Here is an 11266-nt window from a genome sequence, read left to right on the forward strand (position 1 = left end):
AGAGTCCTCATAATTTAAGGGGGAAAAAAACTCTATGCCCCAGATAATTCCATGACATTCCTACAATGTGTCTACTGTTATCTATGTGTGGCACTATCTCAAATGATAGCTTAACTCTTTACAAGCCATACAAAATATTTTAATTCATCAAGTTTAATGATATATGCATAGCAAATAAAGAAGATACAGAGTAATTCAAAATAACCACCCCCTACAAACACAATGACCTTTTATTTGAAAGGCCCATTTTTCATATTTAAAACAAGGCTCCTGTTGTATAACAAAAGACTTCATAATGTAGAAGGTATCAGTCATATTAAATCCTCCCTGGAAGACATCCAACAGTGGACATTTAAAAACGCTGTCACACGTTTCGGTGGAAATTTTCCTTTACTCCTCCATCTTCCTCAGGACCATACTCGATGAAGGAAGATAATGTAGCAGACACACTAGAGTCGTAGCAGTTACTGTAGGGGTCGGGCAATAGGGCTTAAAACTGAATTAACCTCTTTGGCGACAGGCCTTCAGAAACAGCAGACTCTCAAAAGAGCCGAGACACTAACTACGTGCTGGCACTAACAATATGCTGCAAGAAACATGCGGTCAAGTTTTCACAACTGTAGATCACAACCTCCATCCCTATCTGGTGGCGAGCGGGTCTTCAAAACAATATAGGACATTAAGTCCATGTTACTTGAATTTTCCAAAACGGGTGGTTTGCAGCTTATCCAAATATAGATTTTGGTGCTGTGCTCTACTATGTTAAGCTATGGTGTGTCCTTTTATGTTATGTTATTTTTGTGTAATGCATTATGTTTTCAGGCATGTGCGATGCAATGTTGTATGCTATGTTATTTTGTGTTGTGATATTACAAGTGTCTTGTGCTTTATTGTGTTTTATGGTATGTGCTATTTCATGTTGTGCGTTGTTTAATGTTCTGTTATGTTTTGTGTTATTGCAGTTTTAATATGTTATGTAATGTTACATTATGTTATTACATTTTCGCAAGAAAGCAATATGCAAAGACGCCCCATACTATTACTATTTCGTAGTCAGATTTGATTATCTCACGCCTTCACTGTCAAGAATCATAAAAGTTCTCGGTCAACACGCTCTTCTGTCATTGTCAGTTAATACTTGGGTCTGCAGATATTTAGATTTGGTCACCCGCGCTACTTTTAAAAGCTTGCAACATTATGGGATTCATGATTTGACATAACAGCGGAAAACACAATTGGCAAAACCAATAGGTCTTGCCTATGCTAGAGCTTTTAGCTTTGCCAATGTGTTTTAGCCATGTTGTTCACCACCGTGGCTGCTGTTCAGCATGCCAAAAAGTGAGTGACGTACAGGAGAGTTGCGTAAAGTGTCGTAGAGTGGAATGGTGAAGTAGGGTGTTACAAAGTGGAGTGGCAGAGAGTGTTGTGTATAGGACTGGCATGGTGTTGAGTTGCGTATAGTGACATACATTGTTGCGGCACTGAGTAGAGTGGACAGGTGTAGAGTACATTGACATAGCGTGTTACAGAGTATAGTGGCACAGAGTTCAGTGGTGTTGAATTCAGCAGCATACAATGCAGCATCATAGAATGCAGTAACGTAGATTAGAGCAGTGCACAGAAAAGTGCAGCGCTGCAGAGCGGAGTGGCGCAGAGTACAGTGGCACGGAGTGCAGTGGTGTAGAGTAACGTGGCTTAGAGTAGAGTGATGTAGAGTGGTATGGAGTGGCGTAGAGTTTTGTGATGCAGAGGGAAGTTGCACAAAGTAGAGTTGAGTGGCATAGAGAGCAATGGCATAGAGTGCAAAGTAGAGTGGAATGGCATGGACTGCAGTGGTGCAGAGTAGAGTAGAATAGAGTGGTGCAGAGTAGAGTATAGTTCAGTAGAGTGCAGTGGCCTAGAGTGCAGTGAAGTATAATGGAGTAGCATAGAGTGTAGTTGTGCAGAGTAGAGTGGATAGAGTTCAGAGGGTGAGAGTGCAGTGTTTCAGAGTAGAGTGTCAGAGTGCAGTGGTAGAGTGTAGTAGAGTGGCGCATAAAACAGTGATGCAGAGTGGAGTACAGCGGCATAGAGTGCAGTGACAGAGTGCAGTTGTGTAGAGTGCATTGGCGTAGAGTGCAGTGATTAAGATTAAAGTGGTGTAGAAGTGCAGTGGCATAGAGTGGAGTGGTACAGAGTGGAGTAGAGTGGCGTAGACTGCTGTGGCATAGAGTAGATTGCGTCAGAGTAGAGTGAAGTGGCGTAGTGTGAAGTATTGCAGGGTAGAGAGCAGTTGCGTAGCATGGCATAGAGAGTAATGGAGTAGAGTAAAGTGGTGCAAAGTGCAGTGGCATAGAGTGCAGTGGTGCTGGGTAGATTAGAGTGGCGTACAGTGGATTGGTGTAAAGTTCAGGGGCATAGGCTTGTGTGTTACAGAGTAAAATGCATTGGCATAGAGTATTTTGTCAAAGAGTGCAGTGCCATAGAGTGCAGTGTTGCAGAGTGGCATAGAGTACAGTGGTGCCGAGTGGAGTTGTGCAGAGTAGATAGGTGTGGCCTAGACTGGAGCGGTGTAGAGTGAAGTGGCAAAGAGTGCAGTGGTGTAGAGTGGAAAAGAGTGCATTGGAATAGAGTAGAGTGGTACAGGGTAGAGTAGAGAGGCGTAGCGTGAAGTGGCATAGAATGCAGTGGAATAGAGTGGAGTGGTGCAGAGTTCAGTGGTGTGGAGTGGTGTAAAGTAGAGTGGTGCAGAGTAGAGTGCAGTGGTGTGGAGTGGTGGAGAGTAGAGTGGCATAGAGCTGTGTATGCACAGTAGGGTAGTACACTGCCATTACAGACAACAAATGTTCAATTGAAATGACAATTATATCTGTACAGACATACAATTTTACTAATAAAACTATACAGTGCACAAACGAAAATGTGTTGAAATTGCATCACCTAGTTCAATTATTTGTTTTGATCATATTAAAGTATATGTTTCCACCACACTTCAGAAACAACAAAACCACTTGCTTAATTTGTGTTCGAATTCTGATATATTATGAAATACTTACATACTTCATTTAAATGTTGTCCTGTGCAAGAAAAAACCTCTTTCCTACCCCCCAGTACCCAGCAAGATTCTCACATAAATCCTCTCACTTTGATCTCAGAGAAAGAAAAGTAAACTAGCATCTTCTGGTGAAGTCAGAGCCTTACATTTGACCTCGGTCTTCCAATGCACAGCAAATATGACAAGATAGGAACAAGATTTAAAGGCCTGTTTCCAGAAATTGAGTTTGTGGAAGAATACAGTTAACAGGCTTTAGGCAACGGGAGGGAGAAACTGAACCCGGAGAACCTAAAGCAAATAAAACCAGCTAATAGAAAGCAAGAAATTGTGAGTTACAAACCACAAAGTCACTCATAATCAACCAGCAGAATGCATTCCTAGGTCAACTTTCTGAATGTCACCAACACGTCTTTAGCCAAGCAGACAGCTGTGCTGTCTGGTAGGCTGTGAGACTGGTTTGCTGTGACCTAAAAATGAAACAGTATCTTAAGAGCAGCTGGATGGCAAACTCTAACTGTCTATACATCAACTGAATCATTAACTAAAGTCCAGAAAGGATGAACCACAGGCTGACTGCTGAGTTATATGATTCTGGGAAATGAAAGAATTAATTAGACAATCCTGGTGACTTAAGAGTAATATTTTGGAACGCCTCCTTGTATGAATTTCCATATTCTCAATTCACCATGACTTGCTGGTACAGGATAGAGTGTAAATAAAGTAAGTGTAACAGTCAAGTTAAAGGGCAATTCTAGGAGAATTAAAAGCCTTATACCATTGGTTCCATTACTCAGATGTATATATAGATTATTTGACAGAATGTTACAACAATTCGTGACATTACCTGGTAAATTGGTTCTAAATAGTCCTTAGTAATACATAATTTAATATTTCTAAATACTCTTTTTAATGTGAAGCCATTTTCTGTTTAGCAATAGGCAGTTTCCTAAATTTTACTGAATTGAACCAGCATTAAAACTGTTCTTCTAAAATATTCCACAGGATGATGAATACAGATACCAACCCACACTGCAGTGCCAACGAGAGTCCTGAGATATCTGTTACCTTCACACAGTCACAGGGTGAAGAGCTGATATCACACAGTGACTGTGAAGGTGAGCAGGAAACCTCTGCACGGGGAACGTTTCCAGCTCATCTTTGGAGTCTCTAAACAGCCGATATCCATTTTAGTTGTTTAAACACCCCAGGACACCAGCAGCAGCCTCTGCAAGATTTTGTTTGTTTTGGGGTGAGGAAGTCCAAGTAATTACCGAATCACAAAGTCCAAGGACATCTCTGTGTTTGAGGCTATCCATTTTAGGAATTCTTCTTGTGCTTGTGTCAATTTCAGAGAGATTATTGGGCAAACCTGTCCATTTACATGACCTATGCACGTAGTTCTAGAAATCTCAATGGAATTTGTGGACTCTGGTATATTACATGGCCCACTGTGGGTAATTGTATCAATTTCAGGGAGATCTGGAGTATTAGTGAGTATTTTGAAATTGATGATTCGATAATACCTTTGACAAATCTCCCTGAGACTGAGACAATTATCTACACATCTCCCTGTATTTGGGACTAAGATAAAAATACCAAGGCGTAGTAAGTTTGCAAGCAAGGGAAATGAGTCCCCTGGTTGCAGAACAGGTGGTAAAATGCAGCAACGGGCAGGGTTAAGTGGATCCCTTCAGGCCTCTAGGCCCTGGTGTCACTGCACCTGCTGCACTACTGATACCTATTCTCCTGAGTAAAGTAAGACAGTATGTTTGACAGGTGCTCCGGCTGCATTGAAGGTATTCCCCGTCCCCGGGCTTTCTGCTGCAGGCACGCGCAGGGAGAATGCTCGTCATTGCCCCTGCCTCTGCCTTATGGCTGCAGAGAGCTGTGCTCAGGTAGCAATGAATCACAGTGACACACGGAACGCAGCCTTCATTTAGAAGATCACACACAATATGTAACCATTGCTATCAAACACGCTTCTGGAATGTCAACAAAGCGAAGAGCAAAGCAGGTTTTAACTCGCTGTGGTGTAAATGCACACACAATTATGTAGCGGGGGTCACGCCTTTCTTCATAGTCGAGAAAGGCTCAAGTGTGAACAAAGGGGGAAAAAACTGCCTTTTCAAGCGCCGGCTGAAAAGCTTCTAACCCTCCTACCAGTCCGCAGCCAGGCTGAACTGCTGTCAGCATTGTTTACTACCCGAGCAGAGTATAACAACGTTAAACAGTGTTTTTATTGCTCGTGGTACACGGTGTTTCAGCTGGGAGTGTATTGGGACATTCTTTAAAACTGCCTGCAGCCTGGTATTCCTCGGCCCGGACACACATGAGCACGGCTTCCCCGTGGAAACTGTTTGCTGTTGTAGACTCATAATAAGGGAAAAGGCCTTCCCGTGGTCTGAAACCAGATACCTAAAGAAAGGCCGTATCGGAGCCTGGAGTGTTCGCGGGCCTAGGCGTGTAATGGGCCGGCCCGGGCGCTTCTGGCCGGCGCCCCCACTTCTCTACATGCTGGCTGAACTATCGACTTAAAGACGGTGCTGCGCCCGTGAGTACCGCGAGGGGCTGCCAGTGGACGTTTCGGGTTTTCGCGTGCCTGTGATTAGTGGTCTTGGTGCATTCAAAGGAAATACTCTGGCTGAAGCAATGGAGACCACTTCAGAGCAACATGCCACAAGAGTTGGATGGTATCACGTCACGAGGCTTTTTAGATTCACTGCATGCTACTGCGCATGTGTTTAGTGTGTCTCCGTGCCTCTCGATGGAAGTCTGCGTGCGCCTCTGGTCATGTGCATGTGTGTTCTCTTACTTTACTCTACCGCTTGGCAGCCTCCTCGATCGAGGGCCATGCATTATCAAACCTTCTCAAGACATCAATAAAAGGAATGTGTCAATATGAAATGTGTGCTTGCAGTGCCTTGGGTAGGGTTCTTGGGCCCCTCATGCGCCCCCCCTAGACACAGTTTGGTAGCTAACACACAGCTACGTGTTGGTGCGGCTCTGAACCCACTGTGCCCTGGTGCCATTTCACCTACTGCACTATTGGTAGGTGTGTTATATGCATCTGTGGGTTCACATCTCTGAATGGCTGTGTAAGGCCTGTTTGGGTTGCTGTGTCTGTTCGTGCTTGGGTCAGTATTTACAGATCTGCATTTTCAGTGTTTGTGTTTTGTGTGTCATTATAAGGGTGTTTGTTGTATCTTGTGTGTGCTGCTTAGCAGCATTTCGTGCCACGAACTGATAAACATTAACAGAAATTGATCAATGAATTAATTAATGCATGTTTGTCTGCGTGTAATTGTCAGGTGTGTGTATGCGTGTGTTTATGCGTGCGTATTTATGTGCATATGTGACTTATTTTGGATTTATGTGTCTGAATACTTCGGTGTATTTGTCGATTTTGTGTCTATCTGTGTGTGCGCTTGAAAGGTTATCTGTGTGTTTACGTTTGCGCTCATTGGCGCTTGTGTAGTATGAGTTTGCGTGGGTTTGGTTGCCTGCGTGGATCTGTGCGGCAGCTTTGGGCGCAGGTGCGTTTTCGAGTCTGATGAAGTAAGTGCGCGTTCGCGCGCACTGCTTGGAGAGCGGGGCATTGCTGCCCTTCCTCTCCCTGGCGTTTGCCTGGCTCGAGCAGGCGGCGGCAGCACAGGTACCGAGCTTCCCGAGTGCTGAGTGAGGACAAAGGTCAGTCTGCTCGGTTTCCTGCGCAGCAGGGCCGGGCTGCGGGCTCTTTTGATCGCCCTCCCTCTCCATGTGCCGCGGCTCTGATTAGAGGCTGATCCGGGGCTCGTCTTTGATCAGCGGGCCTGGCAGCCTGCAGGTGCCGCGTGTCACCACATTAGAGAGCTACAGCTTTAATCTGCGCAGCTCACGTAAGTTATCTGCATTACCCACGCCATTCACAAAACGCCTGCGAACGGCCACTCTGCCTGGACCTTATTGCTTTACGTTGTTTAAAGCACTCCCAGCCAATATTAAACCCACCACTTGGTTAAAATGTTTTATTGATGGATGATTTGACTTTCTCCAAGGGTTTATGGCCAAATATTCTAGATTTCCAAGAACATCTTTCAGGGCAGTTACGTTCCTATACTTCTTTAGCAGTGGCGTTTTCAGGAGCACAAGCTGAGGAACCTCGCTGCAAAGTAAGCCTCGGTGAGGGGCAGGGCCTTTGTTTCAGGCTGTCACTTTAAACTCGTGATCCCTGTGCCCCAAGGTATGCGTGAAATGCATTCTGCACAAAAAAGGCCTGTATGGTTTAAAAGGAACAAAAAGCTGTTTTCATAGAAGGCTGAATAATGTGAATCATAGCGAGTTCAGGGGCTAAACAAATTACACACCCTGGAGCATGCCCCGAAAGTATGAAAGGGCCTTTCTGCGCCCTGCCCTGGGGAGCTGCCATCGGAGGGCTTTCCACACAGCTCAGGTACACTTAAAAGCCGGGCGATTCTCATTTCCTAAGCAGGATTAGCTCGTTTCCAGCACACGGACAACATACATCTCATTCAAATGGACCCGGGCGAGGGGCACCGACCTGAGTTTAAACAAACACACGCAAGAGAGACAGGTTTCCAATTCAGCGTGCGAGCGGGGTGAAGGGGGGCGCCGTCCACGCCATAAACGAGGGAGGTAGAGAGGTGTCAGAGAGTGATGGCGGGTCAACACTTGGAAACAGCAGAACTGCAAGCATACCCACAAAGAAGGGGCCACGTGAGGCGGGCACATGGCACATGCCTTCCCCTCACAACCATCGGCTGCATTCCTCACAAGGAGTGAACTCTTGGGACCTCATCCAACATCAGAAATGTTTCCAACTGGGGATAGTCCCTGGCGGGGAGGGAAACAGGCTCGGCTGGCTGTTCGCCAGTGCGTAGGTCGCACCAGCTGCCCCATCCCGACACCAGGTGTTTAAAAGCATGCAAGGTCATTTAGAGCGGTCTGAAACAGTGTACACCCAAACCAACGAAACAAAGAAGAAACGGGATTCAGAGAAAACACTCGTGTATAAAGCCTCCCAGAATAACGCACGTGGGAATATCGGAGAGATGAGAATCAAGTTGTCCGCCTTTTATTTGAGGAACGTGCGCGTGCATAGGAAGTACACACCATTGTGGCATAACTTACGCAGGACAGGCGCGCCAGCCTAAAATCAGAATGGGGCAACCCGACAAAGCACTCTATGATGCATTGAGGACACATACATTTGTACCAGAAGTTGTAACATAAACAGGGGCACGGCGGCAGCCGCCTTACCGTTCTGCTCCTTGGCGCTGCTGGTGTGCAGCTTGCTGCTGAGGTTGGATTCCGCCCGGGATCCATGCTGCTGGAGGCGCAGGGCAGAGGCTAGGAGGAGGAGCAGGGCAGGCGCCAGAGGGGTCATTTGGAAGAGCTGGGTGCACACGGGTCAGAAAGGCACTCGAGGACTGCACGCTTAGAGTCACCCTGGGAGCCGGGCCGGGCCTGGCAGCATGGGCAGCGGAGACGGGCAGGACGCTGCCGGGCTCCCATCCAAGGCCACCCCGCTCTCGATCCCGCAGCCCCCTCCTCTCTCCAGCTTGACGCGAAAAGAGGGGGTCAGAGAACCCGTCCGACCACCAGGTCAGCTGCCCAACACCGAGGGAGAGGCCACCAAATTCCGGAGAGCCACTGGACGCCTCTTCTACTGCGAGGGGACACCTGTCACAGGAGCAGTCGGCAACAGTGCGCAGAGCTGGCGGAGTGTTCACAAAAACACCAAACGGATTTCCCCCGATGGTGACTCTCTGCTCCCCTGAGTAACGTTGAAGCGGCCAAAGTGACGGAGAACCCGCAAGAAGTCAGCCAGCGCGCGCAGTGCCAAGAGGCACTAAACTCCTGCAAAGTTTTCACGTGTAGGTCGTCACTGGGCGATGAGGAAGCTCGAGCGCGGCTGCTGCCCTCCCTCCGGGAGGAGGAGAATGTAACCCTCAGCACACATGCCCTGCGGGCAAGCAAGGGCTTTCCTCTCACACCTCCTGCCTTTCTTCTCGCCGCCAGCTCCTTACGGCACGGGAGCAAAACAAAAACAAACGCCGCAACAAACGACAAAAAAGTTCGAACTGCCCCTCCCTGGCGAGGTTGGTTCGTGCTGATATGGGCCGCTGAGCTGCTTGCCACCCCCTCCCTTGAAGTGGGTGCGCCGGTGCCCGCGCTGCCTTCGGGACACGGGGCTTCACCCAGCCTTCGATTTCTCAGAGCTCGGAGCAGAAAGTCTGAGACGTGCATTGGTCAGAGGGGGAGAGGGAGGAGGCTGCTGCCCTGCCAAATATTCTCCTGTCAGGCAGCAGCGGGCATAACCCTGTGGGGAAGAGGAATGCACAACTGGAAGTTGCTGCAAGGAGCTCTGCTCGCTCCTTCTCCCCCTTGACGTTAGCTTGTGCAAGTGTCAGTGAGAGGGGTGGGGGTGGGGGGTCTGAAGCCGTGCCAAATGCTCTGTTCCTCGTAGGCAGCGCGGGGCACGGCCCTGCAGGGAGGAGTGATGGGCTGGGAGTTACTCAAGGACTCCCTTCCTCGCTCCCCTCTTGACTTTGGCTGTAAACTCAGACTGCCAAATGGTGACACGCAACAGGTGCTCCGATAATGCGGAGAGAGAGAAAGAGAAGGGCCTAGAACACAGAAATCCAATGCCCCAAGCACTCTTTCCAAGCGTGAACAATGACAGCATCCGCGTTCAGCACCTGAAAACAGAAGGGAGGGGAAAGATGAAATATCAAGTCACGTTAAAAATCGCCCCACCTAAGAAACACTGATGTGTATGAAAAAGGTTGCATCCGTTCTGGGAATAATCCGTTGACCGTACTCGACTCTCCGTTTCACCTCCTTCAAGTCATGTGTAAAATCTGTGTGGTATCTATATAGAGCACAATTAGACCCAATGAGTGCAGGGGTACAGGGTCAACCTCAAAGATAAAGGCAGTAGGACCCGAAGTCACCAGATTGGTTATGGGTAAGCGGGCATGTTTATTACAGTGCAAATAAAACACAACAGAACATAAACATTGTTAGAAATGAGGGTCTGTAGCTGGCAGTGGCTTGCACCCTGTCCAAGTAGGGACCTTTTTCTAGTCAGGGTAAGGGGATTACACACCCAAGAAAACCCCTGCTTACCCCCTTGGTAGCATGGCATGAGCAACTAGGCTTATCTCAGGCAATGTGCAAAGCATTTGTACAGAAACACACTGTGACAGCGAAAAAAGCTACAAATGGACACCACACCTGTTAAAAATAATAACCAATCTTTATCTGAATGAAACAAGACCAAAACAACAAAAATCCAACATACACAAGCAAAGCTAGCTATCACTTTTAAAAGGTTCAAAACAGTTTGGTCCATAGGAAACTATGAATGTGCCACTTTATAAAAAAGTACCTGGGATATGTCAAACTAAAAAACGAAAACAGGTGCAGGGGAGATGAAGCACTGGAAAACAAAGCAATGCGCTGATTCCTCACTCGCAGGGTAGGTGACACCACTCTTGCACTCCTTCACCTTGTATGGGCCAGCCACTTGTCTTGTAGAGCACGGGGAGCTACTGGCCCAATTACCCACTCCTTCTGTCCGGGCTGAAAGTCTACCAGAGTTTTATTCAGAATCATACCATCGGTTCATGTCCTGCTGGCTTGCTTCCAGGTTCGCCTGAGCGAGTTTCTTGAAGTGGGCTGTCTGGTTTCGGAAGGCTAGCAGGTAGCTAAATACACCCTGGGGTGGATTCCTGGGAGCTTCCTCCCAGCACTCCTTGACCAAACTGAGAGAACCCGTCACAGAGTGCATATACAGCAGCGCAAAGGGACTAAAGCCAATCCCTTTCTGCAGTACCACCCTGGAAGCAAAGAAAAGGCATGACAAGAGGACGTCCCACTTATGCCTCATGGGTTCTGACAGGCCCCCAATCATGCCTTTCAGGATGCAGTTGAATCTCTTAACCAACTCCTTACTCTGTGGGTGGTAGCGAGTGGGGAACTTGTTTACCCCACAGTCCTTCCACATGGCCCTCATTTACAGGGACATAAAGTTTGTACCCCGGTCAGACACCACCTCCTTGGGGAAACCCACATGGGTAAAGATCCCCATTAGTGCCTGGGCAACGACGGGTGCCATCACTGTCCTGGGAGGGATAGCTTCCGGGCACCAGGTGGCATGGTCCACCAAGACCAGGATGAACCTGTTGCCCATGGCTGTATTGGGATCCAGAGGTTCACAAAGTTGATGCA

General features: G+C 47.6%; 1 protein-coding gene across 1 annotated transcript in view; it reads right to left on the reverse strand.

Annotated features, from left to right (window-relative positions):
* Positions 1 to 9415, reverse strand: part of PDGFC (platelet derived growth factor C) — a 761010-nt gene extending 751595 nt beyond the window's left edge. The window contains exon 1 of the mRNA XM_085641717.1: positions 8291 to 9415. Coding sequence (XP_085497843.1) covers positions 8291 to 8417 — 127 coding nt within the window. The 5' untranslated portion in view covers positions 8418 to 9415. The remainder of the gene's footprint in view (positions 1 to 8290) is intronic.
* Between the last annotated feature and the right edge of the window lie 1851 nt (positions 9416 to 11266).

The sequence above is a fragment of the Triturus cristatus genome, chromosome 2_2 (genome assembly GCF_964204655.1).
Source record: "Triturus cristatus chromosome 2_2, aTriCri1.1, whole genome shotgun sequence".
Lineage (NCBI taxonomy): Eukaryota > Metazoa > Chordata > Amphibia > Caudata > Salamandridae > Triturus > Triturus cristatus.